Consider the following 22,522-nt stretch of genomic DNA (forward strand, 5'->3'; position numbering starts at 1 on the left):
ATACCATCAGCGAAAATTTCCATCACCATGGAATTAATTGACATAGTAATGAGTAACCAATATGTTAAGAGTAAATGCAAGTTCTTAACCACCTTCTGTGACCACCTCATTGACATTTCAATTTTGGTTTATACACAACATATAACATACATAACATAATATGTTATACATAACATCATATCATCTTAAATTAAAGCAAACATGTGGTATTTAACCTTTTGGGATTGGCTCATTTCCCTTAGCATTATGGTTTCCAGTTTGGCCCATTTGGCCACAAAGAACGCATTTTGTTTTGTTTAATAGCTGAGTAGTATTCCATGGAGTAGGTGAACCATAACTTTCTTATCCAATCCTCTGCTGATGGGCATTTTGGGTGCTTCCATGTTTTTGCAATTACTGATTGTGCTGCTATGAACATAGGAGTGCATGTTGGTTTCTCATAAAACAAGTGTTCTGGATATATTCCTAGGAGTGCTATTGCTGGATCATACGGTATGTTGATTTTGAGTTGTTTGAATGTTCTCCATACTGATTTCCATAGAGGCTGTACCAACCTGCAGCCCTACCAGCAGTGGAGTAGGGTTCTTTCTTCCCCACAACCTCGCCAACAAATGTTGTTGGTGCCTTTATTTATGTGGGCCAGTCTTACTGGCGTTAGGTGGTACCTCACTGATGTTTTAATTTGGATTTCCCTTATTGCCAGGGAACTTGAGCATTTTTTCATATGTTTATTTGCCATTTGGGTTTGTTCTTTTGTGAAGTGTTTGCCCATTTCTTGTGCCCACTTCTTGAGTGGCTTGGAACCCACACAGATACAGCCAAATAATCTTTGACAAAAGGACAAACGATAATCCTGGCAAATGGGAAGGTCTGTTCAATAAATGCTGTTGGGACAACTGGTTGATAGCCTGTAGAAACAAAAAGATAGACCCACATCTCTCACCATACACCAAGATCAAATCTAAATGGATAAAAGATCTAAACCTACATCCAGAAACCTTTAAACTTTTGGAAGACAATGTTGGAAATACTCTGCAAGATCTAGGGGTAGGTCCCTACTTCCTAAGAAGGACACCAAAAGCAGTAGAAATCGAGACCAGAATAAACAAATGGGACCTCATCAAACTGAGAAGCTACTGTACAGCAAAGGAAACAATCAATAAAGTAAAAAAGCAGCCCACAGAATGGGAGAAGATCTTCGCGCACTACATAGGCGATAGAGGGCTAATCTCCAGAATATACAAAGAACTATAAGAAGTGATTCCAACTAACATTTCAAAGTAGTCTTTGGAGAAATTGCTGTAAGATCTTGCTGGAAGTGTTTGGACATTGTGCTGGTCTCTGAATAGGTTAAACTGAAAATGATTATTTGTTTTAGAATTAACAATTTTGAAAACAAAATTCTTTTTTTTAAAAAAGGAATTACTCTGAAATAACCTATTAAGGTTATGATGAAGATACTGGCAGCACAGCACTTGATTTCAAACTCCCATATCTCACTTATCACCATAATCAAATGAGCTCTAGTTTATATGTGGAAAAATTAGAGGGTAGAAAATACTTGCCTGCTGTTATTCATATATGTAAAAATCCAGTATCTTGTGTACTATTTTTTCTATATGCATATTTTTTGTCTTGACATAACCCTCTCTGGGGCAGGAAACAGAACATAGTCAAATTGGTGTTCAAACACATCTACATTTCTCTCGAACAGATATTTTGCTGAAGGTCAAAGTTTGAAGCAGCAGTACAATGTCTTTCTTGTGCAATGCTGTCTCTCCCCGCCCCCAATGGAAATAATCCTGAGTACAATTGTAATTTCAGGTGGCATCTTCTTATTTCAAAGATTTTCACCTGCTCCTAGTTGGAGTCATCTGTTTAGCAACATCAATAGAGAAGTGGAATTTGCACAAGAGGATTGCTCTGAGAATGGTGATGATGGTGGGTGTGAACCCAGCATGGTAAGCACTGTGCCAACTGCTTCTAGCTGACATCCTGAAGACATGATTCTTATTCAGAACAAATAACGAAATAAGCAATGCACATCCAGGGACTTGCCTTTGCAAATATTCAAGTGCTATAAAGTGTTCTTGAATTATGAGAGGAGAAAAAAAAATGACTTCCTTTCACTGCAGGTCTAATTACGGGAAGGTTGAGTAAGAGTACACAATACTCTCACCCTGGGACTCAAAGATGAGAGAAGTCTTGAACTTAACACGTAAGACTACTATAGTTCAGAGCAGGCTTCCGTCCTACCATGTTTACTTGGACGTACACACTCAAAACCTGTTTAAAAGCTCGCTTCATCAACACAGAAGATGTTAATAATCAAAACAAAAAAATTACCGACAAAATACAAATGTTTGCAAAACTCCAAAGGTTTTCCGATTGAAATTAACTGCTGCAAAATTAAATAATCAGTTAAGAGATTTCAATAAAGAATGTGAACTCGCTCATTTGATTACTATTTTTAATCACTAAAAGTAAACTCTTTTGTTGTATTAGTTGTAATGTAATATTGTAATGTAAAGTTGAGTTTATTCTAATTCTTGTTAAGAAATGGATTTAAGTTTAAAAAGTGGAGAGTCATAATATTTTGCAGAATAGCATTTTGCTTTCATGACTTAGGTGGACCTTTCTTCAGTATATTTTTAATAAAATATACTGACTTCTATTGCATAAATTATTGTAGGGCATCACATCTGTTTTGATCATTTGCTGAACAAACTGTTCTGATAAACACACACACAAAAAAGTCCAGTGGCTTAGATGAACTAAATTTTATATAAACTTTGTTACTGAAAAAGTTTCAATATATGTGGACTGAAGACAGTTTATATTACAAATGTTGGCCAGTGCAGCTTGAGATTTTATTAAAATTTATCTCTTCTCTATGACCGTCTGCTCATTGGCCCCAGGGGTGGGGCAGTGCACTGTACAGAGGACAGGGGCCCGGTCCATCATGCCAATGAACAACTTTTAGTTTAAGGTGTTTACAATATTCAAAAGGTGATCTGATTTCAAACTATTTTTGCATACACTGATTATGCCTTAAATGGAGTGCTTCTAGTTTTTTGTTAGGAGCTATTTCTTGCTTAAATGGACATCTGTAAATAAATATCTAAAAAGTTTCATTTTGGTTTTTGAGTTTAAAACTTGTATTGACTTGTTCTTGTAGCCTATTGTAAAAAGGAATCAGAAACGACCAAAAATGCACTATATTAAACATATGCTTCTGTAGAGTTTTTAGTCTCTGACCTGAAAGAGATCACACTTTCTCATAGGTATGATTTTTTAAGTTTACAGCCGTGGCCTAAAATCCTGTGGTCTTAGGAATATTTAAAACATTTTTTATACTTATGCATGTATCCATTAAACCTGATTTAACCTTAGCACTTACGTGTTTATAATTTCAATTATAAAACAATTATGTTGGTACTTCATTTTTAAAAGATTTGGTTCGAAAGGGAAAGTTACACACAGAGAAAGTTGTGTGTGCGCGCGCACGCATACACACACACACACACACACACACACACACGGAGATATCGCCTGTTTGCTGGTTCACTCTCCAGATAGTTCAAAAGAATGCAACAGGCTAAAATCAGCAGCCTGATAGTTCAAGTCTCCCACATGGATACAAGGACCCAAGCACGTGACCACCACTCTTTGCTTTCCCATTAGCAGACAGCCATGTCAGAAGCGGAACAATGCCCTGGACTCAAACTGGTGCCCATATGAGATGCTGGCATCCCACACAGTGGCTTAACCTACCTCTCTGGAGTAAATACTCTGTCTATAAGAGAAAACCGTGTAATATCTCCTGTTCTTGACAACAAGAAAGTTGTCAGATCCAAAAGAGTGTCAACAACAGAATCCACAGGAAATTCTGAAATCCCATGTTAGCTTTTTTTTTTTTTCCTATCCACCATCTATTAAAGTAGAAGGGTTAAGGGGTAAAAAGAAGTTTCTACACTTGTCCATGTGCCTCTTCAGCACACATATCAATAAACAGAGATGTGACCGAACAATAAAATTAATTATTAGGAATTTGAATTGAAAGGCTAGTTGTATTCCATCACAATCATTTTCTAAAGATGATGTTGTAAAGAGAATTCAAGTATTGTCACAGTGTTTCCAGCTGTTATTGCACATGCCCAGTTGAGGTGATTGTAAGTTCCAACCTTTTGTCTGTTTTTGGAAAGATTTCATGATTGTCTAGGAGACACATCTCTTAAGAACCCCACACTTACATGTGTTCCATTGGTTTCCACCTGGCTGAATTTGTACTCAGGGTTCATCACTTGAGTGAAAACTTAACCTACTACCTGCTGAAAAACGTAATTGCCAAATCGCAAGCAATGGCTTCTTCACTTCAATAGGACAGAGTTAAGGAAGCTAGAGAGCACAGCTCCCACACTAAAGGCTCTCTCATTGCAGGCTCACATTGGGGTTCATGAGCAGTACTGCCTTCTTGTCTATGTGGCTTAGCAACACCTCTACTGCTGCCATGGTGATGCCCATTGTGGAGGCTGTAGCACAGCAGATCATCAATGCTGAAGCAGAAGCTGAGGCCACCCAGATGACTAATTTCAGTGGAGCTACCAACCACGGACTGGAAATTGATGGTATCGTGTGTTGATATAGCCACAATGGGGTGTAGTCATTTGGCCAATAGGTATTAAGTCAAGAATTCTGAGTTATATTTTGAATGAACTTGCTTCACATGCAATGTGTAAATTCAACCTTCCTCTTTCTGTAGTTCCCAAGATTTAAGCAAAACAACTACACTAGACAAATAGCTAACCTTAAATGAAGCATTGGATTTGTATTCTTTGGCATAAAGGAAGAATGTCTTTCCTATTCTCCAGCCAGTCTGATGGAACTATGTCTTCTATCTGTATCAATAGATACCCAGATTACTCATTCCTGAAGTGTCCTTTCCATATAACACTAGAAATCTTTAATTTCTGCATTCTGTTTGGCTGTAGCAACACATTTCACTGCAATAGTTTTTGGTTCTAGTGAACTGCTTTGATGATACAGTTAAAAACATGTTGGGAAAATTCATGCTTGTAAAGTACTTCGTTAAGATTAATGATAAGTCAGTTCAAAGTGAATTACTCTGTTTCCACTTTTCAGTAATGCAGATAACCATAAATACATACCTAAAGATACTTTTATTTAAAATTATTTTTCTTTTATTTAATATTTTACAGAAGCTGCTGTTGGGCATGAAACAAATGAGATGAAAGAGAAAACAAAATCAGGGTAAAGAATACAGATATTTTAATGAGGATTTTCCCAATCACATTTTAATGAAATTATAAATCTAGTCAATTTATTTTTCAGATACAGTGATGATGATGCAGGAAAGAATTCAAGCAAGATGGAGGTGGAAAAGGTATTTTACATCTGATTCTTTCTAGACCAGCACACATGAATTTATAGCCCAACTGCAGTTAAACATGCACACATTTTAAAATTTGTCACTGGTTTCTTATCAGTGTTTTCACTTGACAAAATCAAGGTGTGTCCTAATGGTTGGATGAATCTTTATGGATTTACTGAAGTAAATAAACTGCGTTAAGTTCTGTGAGAGGAACTACGTTAAGTTCTGAAATTAGCATCAATACTGTCTCCTTCAGCTAGAGTACAGGTGATGGGGATTAGCCAAGGCAATATACAGAGGTTCTCACACCATGGCTTCAATTTCTTGTTTTGATCTAACTGGTTTGATAGCCTGTTTTTATTAGCAGAATTTTGCCAGTTTCAGATTGTGATCTTAGATTAACTCCTATATTAACTTCCCTACTTCACCGTAGCAGCCCAGGACGACCTTTCTTTTCCCTACAAACACTAATATTATTTGGAGATTTCACAGGACTTTATGCTAGTCCAATTTCGAAACCTCCAGGCATTTTCAAATTCAAGAAATTAGAAAATCTGTATGCTTTCAATGAGAAAAATCTGCAATAATTTTCATTTTATTTGATATAATTTAGAGTTAATCAAAGGGAAAGTATTCTCTAACAAATTGCCTCTTACTTTTAGTTGGGTAGTGTTTACATTTGAAGTTGAAGTCCTTGCTGCTGAAAGTCAAATTCTAAAAACAAAGTAAGAGATGGCATATTTTTTTTTTTTTTTTACATTTTCTCCAAAAATTTAAACAGCCTTGTAAATGCAGTGGTAAGCCTATTTTCTAACATCAGAAACTAGGAGTATTGGTTCTGCCAGATAGGAAGCTACAAGTTCTAGAAACTCTGATCTCTGGGACAAATATAAGAAGATGTAATCAACTTAGAAGACAGTTACTGCGAATCAAATTTGTTCTCCGTGACTACTCTGCTTGGTGAAACTGGGCAGTGAAGACAAATCGCTCTGATCAGTCCCCACCTGCCACATTATAAGTACACGAGCCTCCTCTTCTTTGCCTGGCCCTATTCCTGGACAGAATAAAGGGAGATGGATGGGGCAGTCACCTTGAACCATAGGTTCAGGTGTTACAGCTGAAAGAGCAGACATAGAATGAATAAAATCATCCTGACTGAGGCACCATCACACCAGCCTCTCCCCCTCTGGTTGGCACTTCAGTGTTCCGGGTCTTTGTACTTATGATATATTTTATTACTTTTTTTTTTTTTGCTTTAGAACTGCTAAGATTTTCTTTCCTTGAAAAGTTGGATTTTGCAAAGAATTGATATATTCCTTCTCAAATTTAAGTGTTTCCTTATAAAAATTTATTTACTATCTATTGAGTTTTAAAGTGCTTACATCTCTTTGTTTTGAAGTTTCTGTTTTTGAAATTTTTTCTAAGTAATGTTGTTAAAATAGGTCTATTTCATTAATCTCATTTGTATTGTTGAAGAACTGACCGTCTCTGTTTCAAATGTATTCTAGCCTATTTGCTTGCTTTTCCCCTTCTTTGTTCAATACCCCTTTGCTAACTCTTTAATTAGACATCTGTCTTACTCATTTTGAGGATTCCCTCTTCTCCGGATTAAGGGACTTAGGGACATTAGACTTCTATTTCTTTAGCTATATTCCATATTTTTCATTTCTTTATGCTTTGACCCAACAGCTGCTTACAAATGTGTTTCAAATTCAAAGTAAATGAGACTTGTGCAGTTATATTTATTGTTTTTTAAGCTTAATTTTATTGTGGTTGGCTACTAGGTTCTTTCAATTCTTTAAAGCATTTGAGCTAGTAAGTGGTTAAACAGTGATACATTATTTTTCATGTAAAATTAGTCAGATATTTTCAACATATTGGGTTCAGTGTTTGCTAAAACATTGTCCGATCAGGTTTGCTAGCTGTACATTCACAATCTCTGTGATCTAATCAATTTGATCTGCCTAATTCAGTGATTCTGATGAAACTATTTTGTTAAAATTTCCCTCTGTGCAGTGGATAGCTCTTTTTTTTCCTAACAAGCCTGTCAGGTTTAGCTTCTATATGTTTAGGAGAAAATGTTATTTAGAGTTAGGCTGCAATCTTTCTGTATGTCTAATTACCCTTTTACAATTTTGTCATGCATTTCTTCATTTACAACAATTATATTTGGTTCTTAGAAATTTGTCTCATGTTATTAACAGTATCGTCCTTCTATAGGTTGGTACTTATCTGGCACATTTTCTATCCTTCCATTTCCAGCATTTTTGTGCTCTGATATTTGAAGTGCAACTCTTCTAAAAGCATATTGCCAGTGTTTATCAAAGTCGAAAACTTTTGCTTTTACCTGGCAAATTCCACCCATTTGATCTTTCTAGGCCATCTTACATTTAGAGTAACTTGTAAGGTCCACTCTTGATTTTCCCACAAATAATCTTTCAAATCTGTTTCCTGAATTCTTTTGCAATTGCTTTCTTTTTATTTATTTCATCCTAAACACACACTGCTGTATAGTTGTTCTATCTCTATTCTGTCTGTGATGGACCTGTTTCACTCTGATACAAGGCAGCTAGAGCTGCAATACAATGACACTTTAAACAAAGTGGTGGAAGTTTATATTTGTTTTTTCACAGTTCTGGAGGCTGGAAATCTGGGGTCGGGGTGCCAGTAGAGGGCTTCTGATGACAAGTGTCCTGTATGCCGTCACACTGTGTCCTCACACGGCATTTCTTCTATGCCTATGCACAAATCGTGCATTATAAGACTTTCAGTCTATGTGGTCTGGACCCCCACTGTTCTGAACTTATTGAACCAAAATTATGTCCTTAAAAGTTTTATCTCAAGCCATGTGGGTTTTTAGGGATTCAGCACAGCAATATTGAGAATGTAATTCAGTTCAAAATACTGTGCATAATCATATAAAAATAAAAAATATTCTACTTGCTTTGGTCCTCTTGAATAACACAAAGACTTTAGAATGTTTTGATTTGGGCCTTTCCTTTCTGCTCATATATTACTTTTCCCCAATTTTTCCTTTTTGTTTCCCTGTATTCTATTGAGCTTGATTTTTAAGTAGTATGAATGCTTATGTATTTTAAATAAATGTGTGGACTTATGTGCATATGAACTAGTATTTTTGTTCATCCTTGCTTCTTGCTTTGCAGACCTCATGTCTGAGGTTTTGCTTCTTCTTTCTGAAAATCTTCTGAATTTCCTCCAGAGCGTGCTTTCCGGCCATCAGCCCTGTTTTTGTTTACTGGACAGGTCTTTCTAACTCTTGAAATGCACTTTTTTGATCTAGACTGCTAGATCAATCATTATTTTTATTTGCATAAATACACGTGGTCTGTTTCACCTGTCACTGAGCTCAGTTAGCTGCCATCACGTTACCATTCCTTTATAGGTGGCCATTTCTTCTTGGTCACTTAAAAATTCCTGAATGTTCTCTGCACCTTGCATCTAGTACAGATAAGTAAATATTTCTCATGAATCCCTGTACAAGTCTTTTTCAGCAATTATTGAGAGATCTTAAGTGTTATTTCTCAATATTCAATTGTTTCATCTTAGTTATTAATTCTTTTGATTGACAATGAAATGCATGCTAAGTTTTTTTTTTTTTTGAGGTTTGCAATTTCTCTTTTTTCTTCCTCAGGGTCTTGACAGACTGCGTTATGAGTAACTCCAGATGTATCTTCCAGTTCATTAATATTCCTTTCAACTATGCCTGCTTTGTTTTTTGACTTTTCATTGTTTAAAATTAAGCCCTTTGAGATATAATATCTATAAACAGTATTTATCTCTTTTTAATTTAATGATTTTTAAAGTGTATACTTATAGTTTCAATGACCATGTAACTTTCAGCAGCCTTCAATGTTTTCAAAATGTAGAGAAGTCAGGGATAGAAAGAAAAACAATTGCTTAGCAAGAAAGTCAAAGGCCAAATTTTTTCTTTTTTTTTTTCCAAATATATTTAAAAGCCAGAAGGTGGGAGAAAGATATATAGATAATCGTCCATCTTCCCCAAATGCCCCAAACAGACAGGAAACAAAGTTGGGAACTCAGTGGCAGGAATTAATTAAATTATCACTGCTGTCTCTCAAAGTGCACATTAGCAGGAAGCTGAAGTTGGAAATCAAAGGCAGGCACTCAGAAACAACTTGTCTTAACCACAAGAACAAACATCCATTTTAAATCCCCACATCGCTTTCTCAACTCCACATGGATTCGATTGGCATGATTTGTAGAAGCAGTAAAATGAGACAAAGAGATCCCAGACTCAGCTGCAGGCTGTAAGAGGATGCCATGCAGAAAGCAGGTGCGGAGTGGAGGCTCAGGTGCGGAATGGAGGCTCAGGTGTGGAGTGTTGAAACACTCTGCATTACCTCATGCGTCCCAGTAGCAGGTTCTGGGTCCTCCAGGAATCAGTAGACAGAACACAGTCTGAACCTGTTTCTCTGGAGGATGCTCTCAGTACAAATGAAAAGATGAAAGCCTGTTGACTTCAGCATTTTCTTAAAAACAGCGAAGGAAAGACGGAAGGGAAGAAGGAAGGGAGGAAGGAAGGGAGAAAGGAAAGAAGGCAAAGGAAGAGGCCCAGTCAGGTGAAACCACTGTGAATTTCAAAGACAATCCTAGAATTCACGTGCAAAAGGCTAGGCAGCCTTTTCCTCTTTTTCATGAGCAGACAACCCAAGCCTCCTAGGCAACCTCGGGCCCGGAAGAGAGTCTCAAAGAAAAGGAAAACAGCGGAAACACAGAGGAAATAAAGATTGTGAGGAGATGAAAATACCAGAACAGAAAATGCCATTAATGTATTCAGAGGGATAAACACTGCAGCCACCAACGTGAGGTGCATTTTGCAAAGGAGAAACAAGATAAACTGCAGGATATGTAAATGCATATGGCATAAGTATAGACAAATCAAATATCTTTAAAATGGAAAATTAAGTTGAAAAAATATGAAAAGTAAGTGTAAGTCAACAGTAGGACTTTCAGGAAAAGAATCAACAAAACAGAGTAGAAAGACACGTCAAAAATTCAGGAAAATTTCCATAATGGAAAAATGCAATTTTCATGATTCAAAGACCTGCTTGGTCCCGGCACATTGGAGGAAACAGATCCACATAGGACAAATCTTTGAAATCTCTGAGATTTCAGAATACTGAGGACAAAGTTCATACAATCTTTCAAGGAGGTAGAAAAACTGATGCCTTTAAAGGAATCACAAATGCGAATGGCTGAACACATCTCCAGAGCAGCATTAGAAATTCAGAAGCAACCGCAGGAAAAAATGCCTTCAAGTTTTCGAGCAACATTGATTTTCAGCCTAGAAGGAAGGCACAGCCAAAGTGTCAATGAAATGAAAGCCGACTTAAGGTTAGATCCTCCTTGCAACTCCACAGAAAACACGGCTGGATTTAGGACAGGCAGCGAGGGCCTAGAGGAGACGCTGGGAAACACGCACAGTGGTAAAATGGCTGGTGTTGGTCATGCGTCCTATTACCAGATCGTTCCAAGAGAAGATTAAAACTTGAAAAAAGTTTGAAAAAAAAAACAAACCAAGCCTGTAGTGGAAGGGAGTTTTTTCTAACTCTGACAAAGGATAGGAGAAATGTGCATTACTTAGCTGTTAGTGTAGCTCTAGAAAACGTCCTAAAATATAAACACAGTTAAGATACAACCCTAACAGGGTGATGGAGACATTAACCGTGTGAGTTATGTTGAGTGAAGGAAGCTGTAAAAGATAGCTGCATTCTCAGCCTCTAAGGTGTTGAAAAATTGTGTGATACCTACAACTGAGAAGTCAGGGTGTAGCATGATATGAGCATTGTTAAAAATAAATCCAAATACATATTCAGACCCCAGCCGAAAGATGTTGAAACTGGCTATCTTGGACAAGCCAAATGTGTCTTGTGGGAACCAATGCTTTTACAACTGTCTTGTCAAAATTGTTAGATTATAAACAGAGGCTTTTATATCTTCATACCACACAGTGAGTTATCTTACAAGCCCTTTGAGGAAGCAGGTTTTGTCAATAATGACTGACTTGTGCATCTTTTAGCCCTAAAGGTTGGACACCTGTAACTTGCCCCGAAATCGAGAATCACTTCCACCAGGTGGCAGTAGCGAGTTACAGCTGACCTAAAGGATGTCTACTCTGCTTAGGGGTGTGATGGTGTCCTACGATTCTTTTGGTCATGAGCTAGTCGGACATTTGTTGTTCCTTGGAAGGGGATGTGGAAAGTATATCCAAAGAATCTTAGCCACCATACATATGCACAGACGAACTCGCGCATGACAGCACCAGGATTGAGTAAACATGACAGTTTACAATAGTAGTAAAATCTATATGAAATGTAATTAAGAGTAAAGACTCCAGGGTAGTTTTTAAACTTTATGTCCTGGAAAATCAAGATGATACAGAACATAGCTACAAGGGAACTGAGATACATGAATTCTTGTTTTAATCTGCAACAAACAGCCATGTCACATGGCTCTTCAGAAAAGTTGTCTGTTTATAATATCTCTACAACCCCGTCAAGAGCTGATGATTCTTTCATGGATTCATCTTGTAACTGCAGAAGACACAAAAACCATACATCTCTAACCTCATCAGCGAAAAATAACCCTTGTTAGAGTTTATTTTTCATCTCGGCCTTACTATTTCAAGGCACACACACACACACACACACCCTACATATGTATGAACTGTAAAATTTTAAATTGATTGTGCATATTTAATTTCACTTAAATGATATACTTAATAGGGTACAAATTCCATATCTTTATGTCAGAAGTCTGTTCCCCTTCAAAATGCTGCCGTGACAATGTCCTTAGTTCACTCCACTGTGACTGGCCCCTGGTCACTTTGTCCCTGAGCCTCCCAGCATCTTGTTTTTGTTGTCACTTTAGCTTTCGGGCTCCTCTTTTGTTTCCCAAGCTCACGGGATAAAACACACATGCACGTGTGTGCATAACAAATTCCTCCTCCACTCATAAAAACACGTGTGATGATCTCATGTCCTAATGCCTGTCCTCGGGATCAAGGTCTTACTTGCTTTCAGATAATTCAGATAATTATTCCAACTCCTCCTTACGCTGGGCTGAGGTCCTGGGTGTCAGGCTGAAACTATCCTCTGGAAGATTAATTTGCTGTGATAGCTCCCTTGCTTCTTACAATTCCTGTGTACCGGCTGATTCCATTAGTGGCACTTCTCATGATTTCCCAAGAGGTTTTTTTCTGCCCATGCCATCTGCAATGGCATTCTTCCTTTATCCCTTGTTTCACAAATATGTCTTTAGCTGGTCTAGCTGGTCATTCACTCCACAAAATTACACTAACCCTGCATGTGTAGAATTTATGTTCACTGAGGAAACGACACAAATTGTGCACCACCTGCCTGGCCCTGAAAGCAGTTCCACTGAACCATTAGTTTGACTGGCAACAATGTTAGTGTTACCACGCTCTGCAGGATTAGAATTGGCCCTAAATTATTAAGATCTTTCCAAACATCTATATCTATGTAAACGACTTACCTGCAGTAACATGAATGCATACTTTAAAGTCTTCATGTAGAAACAAACAATTGGTAAATCCATAAGGGATGACCTCTTTACTGGCTTGCTCTTCCATCTTTACCAATGCATTGTAATGATTGGTAGATATTCATACACATATCTAAATTTGGCTTTTGTATGAAATTTGGGTTTTTGTTTATTATACATTTGAAAGTTAATAGGCCAATGAGAAATTACATACATGAGGATACTTCAGAAAGTTCCTGGAAAATAATTTAAAATAAATTTATTTCAATACAAAACATCTGAAAATGTATGCAAAACATTTTCTGAGTGCTCACATTCCAGGAACTTTTCGAAGACCTTTTATAAACATGGGTGTCCATAAATCTTGTGCCAAAAGAAATTTAACTCTCAATTTCATATTCCATGAACATTTTAAGTTCCTTTTTATTATATTTAATTTTAATTCTTAGGCTTAGTTTAATATTGTCTAAATTATGCATCATTTGCTGGTTTGTTTGAAGTTTTTCCTACTGTCAAGTATTTAATACTTACGCCCTGAATTTCAGTTGTCATATTATGCCTCAGATTCTTTAAATTTATTTTAATATTTCACTTGCCTGGCATTTTCAGTGGAAAGATTCATTAGATGGGAAACGAAAATTACTGCTATGTAGAAAATATAAGGTGAAAAGGAGACATTTGTAAACTTACTTCTTTTGGGCAAAGAATAGATATCTCAAGAGGCTGACCTTTCAGTCGATTAGAAAGTAAAAAGCAAATTACACCCCGAGCCCTGACCCTGCCATGCCAAATGCCATGCCCACATACATGATGACTTTTCCCGAGTTGAATTTTCTTCCTTATCATGATTTTGCAAAGGGATCTCAGAGCCAGGTGCCACAGAGAGCACGCTTACCTATGCACAACAGTGCCATGTGTCCGTTTGCCCTGCAGTGAAAGGAAGACTTGTATATTGTTGGTGGGGATGTAAATTGACAGAGCCATTACGGGAAACGCATAGAAGTTCCTCCAAGCATTAAAAATAGAGCCGCAATTAGATCCACTTGGATATATAATGGTGCTTCAAAAAGTACATGGAAAAACGAGAAGTGAAATCAGTCTGCCAGTCAACTGTCTGCACTCCCACATTCACTGTGGTCGTATTCACAATCCCTAAGCACAGTGATTCTAAGTATCCACCAGCAAATGAGTGAATAGAGAAACTAGCATCTGGGTTACTCTAATAACCTCCGCACACTAATATCACAGCCTTAGGGAAAAAATCCAAATATATTATTACTTAAAGCATGAATACACAATAAGACAAGAGACTACAAATTGGCATAAATTTTTTAGATACCTTTAAATATTTTTAAAATGCAGCATGGATTGGATAGCTTGCAACAGATAAAGATATTGCTACAGTAATTCAGGGCAAAGATAACATTGACTTAAACCAAGGTGACAGCAATGGAGATGGAGCAGAGTTCAGTATGTTTAGGCAGATAAAACCGACAGAATTTGGTGAGATAAGGAAATGTTGTCAAGGACAACAAGCAATTGCGCAGGCGCTGAGGTCTGAGTTCTGATGCCAGACGGTGACGCATCAGGGTCCATGATTTTCAGGCCCTGTGATGGGTGGCTGTTTCTTAACCTCTCTGTTTTATCTGAGATCTCTATCTGTAAAATGTCATAATAATACTATCCACTTCCTTGGATACTGCTTATGTGGGTCACACAAGTCACTGGAGTAAATTTAGGGTCTTAAACTTTATGGTGAACATGAGGCCAAGAACTTTTCTCTACATAACAGAAGTCAGCTATTTCCCCAACCTCTTACCACACTGGTATCAACAGAGGAGAAAGGAAAGGGTTTCCTACTGGTTACAGTGAAATAGATATGAAGAAACCATCACTTTGCTTGGAGAATTTGATGTCTGCTCTAGACATTGAAGCAGTAAATTGTTCAGGTTTGAAGCACTCTTAATAAGATTAGAAAGTGAAAAGGTCATGGTAGAATCTGCTTATCCATGGAAGTTTTAGCTATATTTATACAGGCAGCATCACAGAAAAGCTTGTTTCATATTACCAAATGTAGGGACCATGTGGGAGAACTGGTGTTAACGATCATTTGAAAGGCAATGTTCTCTAAGAGGTCGTCTTGTCAGGGTAAATTGACTGCAGCTTAAAGAGACCAAATGGAGCATAACATACAGAGACACAGAGACCACAAGTGTGTCATAAGTAGCCGGGTGGAAGAGATGCATTAGCTCCACTACAAGGAGCAACAGTGTGATAATTAACAAATTGATCAGGGCCAGCACCTGTTGAGATAGCCTTTCATGGGTTATAGGTATTCAGCTTCTTCACATGTTTTTCCATGGCAAAGAAATCAAGCTCTCTGCCTTCTTCTATTGTAAAGGCGTCAATTCTATTATGTGGGCCCTATCCTCAAGGTCTAATTAATACTAGTTCACTTCATAAGTTCAAGGGTCTAAATATTATCACACTGAAGTTCAGGGCTTCACAGAATGGATTATGGGAGAGAGAAGTACAACAGATGTGCTTACTGCTTATTTTTACCACAATGACAGCTGTTTTCATAAAGGTTTTTGTTGTTGTTGAACAGAACTCAGGCACAGGAACCAAATATCGAACAAAGAAGAACCACATGATGTGTAAGCTCATGTGTTTATGCATCGCTTACTCTTCCACCATTGGCGGACTAACAACGATCACCGGGACCTCCACCAACTTAATCTTTGCCGAGCATTTCAATGTGTAAGTAGCGCTACTGGAGTGTGATGAAACAAGTGTAGACAAAGCTTACATATATGCAGGCAAGAGGTTATTAAAGTAATTTTGACTTTTTGACATATCAGGGAAGGCAAAGTGACATTCAAAAAGTGCTTGCTAGATCATTTACATTAATTATGTTAAGAACATATTCTATATATCCTTGCTGCAAACATGATACATAATGTATAATATGTTTAGATAGATATATAGATATAGATAGATAGATAAAACATAGACTCTAGGGTTAAAATATCTGTATTTAAATCTCAGCTTTTCTATTTACCAGTTAAATCATTCTGGACAAATTATGCAAGTTCTGCCACCCTTCCAGAAATAAATTAGGAAAGCAATCTCTCCTTTTTCTCAGTGTTTTCAGTTTTATGTAAAATAAATAGCACTCACAATTGTACATAATGCACAGCCTGTGCTCAGTAAAGGCTGATTATTATTACTTCAATTGAGGAAGCCGTTCTTCAGTGGATTAAGCATCAAACTAATGTCAGATACTCAAGGCTGCGTTCTTTAAAAAGTTTGCTTCTCAGAAGCAAGGCACCATTTATGTTCAAGAGAGGACTGTAGCTATGTGCTGTATCGCTGAATCACTGAAGAAAATTGTCCACACAACTTGCAGCAACCTTAAAGAAGTACATGCTGACAGTTGTGGATCAAATGAGAGCAAACAACACACAAAATCAAAGTACCAAAACTCTGTAAGAGTTTTTCTCTAGGAAGGGAGTGGAGTCGTCTTTGCATATTTTGCACAGTTTAGAATAGCATTCTGCAGATCGACTGGCATGGCCAAAGTGTAGAGAGGGGAACCAGTGAGGAGTCTGAGCTCAGCGCTGCTGGCTGGTGGAAGGCCCGTGCTGCTCACCCACCTCCACGAGCGCTGCTTCAGTGAAGGGAGGAAGACAGGGCAGAATTCACAGGAAGGGGGTGAAGAGCAGAAAGGGAAGGCAACGCATTCACGTTTACTTTTATTTTTGGTCAAGTTTGACAAACTAAGAAAGGAACAAGAATGAGATGTCATTTTAGTATTACCTTTGAGGACAGAATAGTAACAACAGGGACATGGATGCGTGAAATGACGGAAGCGAAGGATCGGGGGATAGAATGGCCTTACACGAGGACGCGTTAGAAGCAATGGTGGAGATGTTTAGGAAGCTGCAGCTTGCTTGGAGTTTCTCCTGGCCCTTTTTCCTCTCCTGAGATGCTCTTCCAGTGAGCATCTTACAATTACCTGTCTTACACGGCTGTTAAAAAGCAGCCAACTCGTGGTTCTGCTTGTAGATATTCTACCATCCAGAACTCTGTTAAATCATTTCCTTAATTACCATTTCTTCCTCTCTTGTCATACCCTACCTTTACAACTTCATAAACTTGTCTTCACATATAATACAACTAACTATCCTTGATGGCTGCAAGCTTATAAAGGCTGAGTAAATCATTATTTTATTCTTTTCACTCACTTTACTAGGGATAATTGTTTCTTTCATAGTAAAGTAGCTTTGATTCATCAATATCATGGAACACAGCAGCTATTATTGAAACCACACACAAACTATCTTCTGAATAAAGAATGGAAGATTATCAAAAGCATAGCTCTCTGATGATTAAAGTCACAGTATTCAATGCTAGATATAGAAAGCAACTTGCAAGACTGCTGCATTATCAAAGGCTAACACACTCAGGTTGCTAGTTCTGTGTTAAATAACGGCGTTCAATCCTTCCTTTATCCAAGGAGTTGTATCTGAGGCTCACCAGTGGTGCCTTAAACTACAAATAGTACAAACATTAATGTGCTCTACATTTTATGTCTATATTCATTGATAAAAATTAGTAAAGTACCTTCAGAATAATAACTAATAACAAAACAATCATAACGATAAAAGCCAATAGAATTTAATGTGAATGCCTGGCCCTGCCCTGGCTATTGTGGCCTTTCTGGAAGTGAACCAGCAGATGAACAACCTGTGAATCTGCTGTTCAAATAAATAAAAACCTTTAAATATATATACATACATACATTTATATCTGGCTGTAGTTGTAAAGATATGAGATATGAGAGAGAGAGAGAAAAAGTGAGAGAGAGAAGAGAACCAAAGATGGAGACGTTTTATATTTTTGGACAGCTGTTGACCATGTGTTTCTGAAACAAAGAAAATTAAACCATCGTTAAAGGACTATTGCACTATAGGTTCAGAAACCAAGGAGTGGAAAAGAAAAGTATTTGTAGTTGTCCTAAATGCAGAGTGTCTCCCCAGCCTATCCTCTTTTCTAATGAGCCAGGAAGGATGAAGTCAGTTGGCAGCTGTTGCCAGTTTCAACAGTTATCATGAACACCTGCAAAAACGAGCGCTAGTCTCAGAAATGATTCCTCTCACAAATACCATAGAAGAAATCTGGCCATTGCCGAGTTTGGACTTAAATCTATATTCAGTTTTTAAATCTACCTTGTATTAGTTCTTTCTTCTTCTTGAACTGTAAGTGTGTCTTGTCTGTTGGGCTGCCTAGGCTTGTATAACAAGGCAAGACTGGTAAAGTAGGTGAAAACAGTGTGTTTATGTTAATCTGAGAAAGGGAGTCAACTGATTCACATTAAGCTGTGTCAAAATTATTCTTACCAAACAAAAAGTTGTAAAACTGCCGGTTGCAAATTTGTCTTAAAGTTTCCCAAGCTGAAGGTGCCTTAGAATCATCCTCTCGTATCCAGCCTCACATTTAATGCAAAGCCATCTTGTTAATTGCAGAAAGAGAAAGGTGTTACTCATTTCCCTTTCTGGCACACAGTTAGGGGTAAGAAAGAAAGTCTAATATTTCATCTTTTTTTCTACTGATATGGTGGCCTGATAACAAAAGCATCTTCTTTCAAAATGTTTAAATAAAAGTTTGAGAAGTTTCATGTGATGTCCTTTAAAATATGCAGTTATCTGATACATTAGCATAGAAAGGACTAAATAGGAGCTAATAAGCCAATTAAGGAAACCATTTGGAATAAGTTTCTCTGTGGGTTAAATGCCAATGGATAACGTGAATTTAAGACAGCATTGAGTTGCTTAAACACGTTGCATATAAAATTTTCTTCCAAATAACAAATGAATGATTATTTCTGCATGATATAATAAAAAATTATGACTACATAGAATTCATCTGGTATTTAAACTACACTTTAGAATAATGAATAGAAGGTTGCCGAAAAACATACTTGTTGTCGTAATTTAGTTATTGCATGAGTTTTATAACTTGAAAATAACTCTGAAAACTGAGAAATAAAGGAAAAGTTGATATTTCCCACGGGAATTTAAAGTTTTTTTCTATTTATTTATTTATTTATTGGAAGGAAGACAGAAATAGATCAGGGAGGTAGAACTGATCTTCCACCTCCTGGTTCATTCCATAATTACAGCCAGAACCGGGCCAGTCTGTACCAGAGCCCAAAACTCAATCCAGGTCTCCTGTGTGGGTGATATGGACCCCATAACTTACACCATTTCCCACAGGCTGTATCAGAAGTAGAGGCAGAACTCCAAACCAGGAATTCCCTTATCAGAGGCAGACATCCCATGAAACACCTTTACTACTGCACTAAACACCAAGCCTCACAGAAATGTTTGTCATTATGGTTTGGAACAGACAATTTAACTGAGCCGTAAAACACCAACTAATTATGAAAAGAAAGGACTATTCTTTCTCGGGAGGATGGCTGTAATGCTGCAGGGTGGAAGAAAGGACAGATGAGAGATAACCTGGGCTGGGTGAGGTCTCCCCTAAGTGCCAGTGAAACCAGTTCTTAGTGAAATGGCACCAGTCAGTCCCATCGGTCAGCCTGGGTATCTTCCCTCTCTCCTACAGTGCTCACCTGAGCAGTAACACTAAACACACACTCACACACACACACACACTCACACTCCTTACTTGTGCATTTAATAGCTATCTACTTGCGTGCTAAGTTTTCCTTCCTTCCTTCTTTCCCTCCTTCCTTCCTTCCTTTTTTCCACAAGCACTTTAGATACTGAAAAAGGAGGCGAAAGTCGCAACAAATCGATTTTTGCTTTTGTGAGATGGAGTAATAGTTATGCAGTTAAAGAACCAAGATGGAGACAAGCAGTAAAACCAGCAACTTTTTTAAGGAGGAAGAAGGGTTTTCTTGTTGGTCTGCAGCACAGGAAAGACACAGACTTCTGCTTTGTCATTTCTTGCCAATGACAAACCAAAAGGACCGCATTTGTTCCTCTTGCCCTGGACATTTATCCTGTTTTCACAGACGTTACCCTGACTGTCACTGCATCAACTTTGGATCGTGGTTCCTGTCATCCTTCCCAGCTGCTATTATTCTTCTACTCTTGACCTGGATCTGGCTCCAGTGGCTTTTCCTAGGATTCAAGTAAGTAATTATCCCACATCAGTGGCTAATTCATACACTCTATATTCCAAGTTTGTAGTTCTTTACCTAGTACTTTTAACATCTGCCATGCATGCTGTATTTTCGTATTTTTCTTACTATAAAAGGGACAGACACAGATGCGTATTTTAGTTTTAAGAAGCAGAGACTTATCATGGGAATACAAGCAATGACTATAAACAATAATCTAGCAGAAAAATAACCACGTCACCCATATACAGTAAATTAACAGCAACCACAGGTCATCAATTATAGCAGCAGACCATTCATAAACATTGGTCAGACAAGGGATAAAGCAAAGTTTTACAAAAGTATATTTGCAGTGATGCTCATGCACAAAGATATTTGTTTTTCTTTTTTTTTGTTTTTGTAAAGATAAGTTAGAATCTTGCTGAAACAACATTTGTGTTGGAAGAGATTTGTAAAAAGCAGATACATGCAGGTAGCCTTTGAATTCTTCAGCCAGTGAGGTGTAAAAACACCAGCAGGACACAGTGGTTTAACAAGGGGACTTCCTTGGATTATTGCATGACTTTCAATTGTACCATGCAGGACTTTTTATTTCATGTAGATATTGAAGATGATGTCAGTTATGAAATGTGAAATATAATAAGAATTTGAGAATATGCTCTGTGGAAAACACTGGGTTAGGAAACAAGGGGCTAAAGATAAAATTTTAGCTTCCCATATGGTAGATAAGGAATCTTTTCAAGTCCTGATTTGCTTACTCAGTGCCTCCAAGTATAAAATGATAGAATTGACCCAGAAGACCAGTAAGATCACTGCCGGCACTATGATTCTAACATATTAGGCCAAGTCCAACACTGAGATATCCAGGTAAGAAATGATGATCAGTAAAGCACTCCTGATGCTGCCAGGGTATCAAATGCACATCATCAAGAGAATTTGGCACAGCACTTTGAGAACAGAGCTGGTGGTTCTTAAGTCTCAATGAATTACATGATTTAGATGACAGCCAGTTCTAAAACTTACGAAAGGTTCTTAAATTTGAAATGGAATATTACATTTTCAATTCATTTTTAATACTCCAAAATAAAGGGGAAGTAGCAATATGGTAAACCTTTGAGAATTTTCCCCCAAAAAACAGAACAACTCAAATTAATTTTTGTAGGATTTGGTTCAAATAATTTCAAGGACTTATGAAAACAACAGCATGTTATCCTGGAAGGCTGAAGTCAGCTATTTGTACTTCCTTTGAAAAACAAAATACTACCTATGGTTAGATGTGCTGTCATGCCCGTGCCCACATTTTCCAAGCCAGATAACATAAGGACTGACATTTCCCGCTCTTGATGACTCTTCCTGGTTTTTCTTTAGAACTGCCACAGTTTTATTAGAAGTAGAATGATGACTCTGACGATTCAAAATAAATTCTATCCAGATTGTGGGAACAGCATGTGGCAGTCCTCCTGCTGAAACCAATGTGTGGAATGTCACTGATTTCAGCAGGTGGGCACCTGGGTGGGGAGGCCAGCTGCAAACTAAATGCCCCTCCCAGGAAACCCAAGCTTTTGGGGGTTGACTCAACTGTACAGATAGCAATGGAGTCTCAAGTTGCTGGAGAAAGTGTCCAATTACAGACCCACCTTTGTTTTTATTTTCTATTTTGCTGCATATAATGACTGTATAAAAAAATATATAGCTAATCATTTTCAGATCTGCCACATTAAGAGGAGAAGTATAAACAAAGGGTAGATTTTAAAATGTACTGTTTATGAGGGGAAAATACTGTAAAGTACATGTCAAGCCAAGTCCATAAATCATGGCCAGTGGTGTGTTAAAACAATCCTCTTGTTGTCCACTATTGGTTAGACATGACACAACTTCATGCTCCAGCCAGTTTTTTATTGTCCTTTTCTGTCTGCCAGGGAGTTCACTTCCAGAGATTTTAGATCGACAAACAGAAATTATCAGATACTGCACTGGCAGGCTACCATACATTCTGATTAGTGTGTTGACTGTTAACACAGTTAACTCACCCATTATAAATGACCCCAGCATACTCATCTATCAGTGCCACAGAGCTTATTTAAATGGAGAGGGGGATGTGTTGTCATAAGCCTCATCACTTCCTTTGTGAGGGCATTAACCTCCATTTGTAACAAAGCCAATTTGGCTTTGACTTAAGTATTTATTCTCTGCAACCAAATTAACAAAGTACATAGTTGTCCTTGGAAAACAATTTCTAAATTACGCTTTTCACATCGTTTTCTCTTTTTAGAGATAGATTTCAAGGTAGATCATAGATTAGTTTCTTGTAATATTAGTATTTGTGTGTGACAATGGGTAAAATTCAAGACCAGCATTAGACAGTAAAGGAATCGAAATTATAAAAATATTTCCACAACTGCATACATCCAATTGTGTTTAGAATCAAGATATAT

The 22,522-nt window shown here is 37.5% G+C and overlaps 1 protein-coding gene across 1 annotated transcript in view; it reads left to right on the forward strand.

The window, feature by feature from the left end:
* Positions 1–22,522, forward strand: part of SLC13A1 (solute carrier family 13 member 1) — a 61,366-nt gene that overhangs the window by 19,343 nt on the left and 19,501 nt on the right. The window contains exons 3-8 of the mRNA XM_058681407.1: positions 1,825–1,961; positions 4,441–4,628; positions 5,220–5,271; positions 5,353–5,404; positions 15,546–15,697; positions 19,980–20,099. Of these exons, the coding sequence (XP_058537390.1) occupies positions 1,825–1,961; positions 4,441–4,628; positions 5,220–5,271; positions 5,353–5,404; positions 15,546–15,697; positions 19,980–20,099 (701 nt within the window). The remainder of the gene's footprint in view (positions 1–1,824; positions 1,962–4,440; positions 4,629–5,219; positions 5,272–5,352; positions 5,405–15,545; positions 15,698–19,979; positions 20,100–22,522) is intronic.

This window comes from Ochotona princeps, chromosome 25, assembly GCF_030435755.1.
Source record: "Ochotona princeps isolate mOchPri1 chromosome 25, mOchPri1.hap1, whole genome shotgun sequence".
In the NCBI taxonomy this organism is placed as follows: Eukaryota; Metazoa; Chordata; class Mammalia; order Lagomorpha; family Ochotonidae; genus Ochotona; species Ochotona princeps.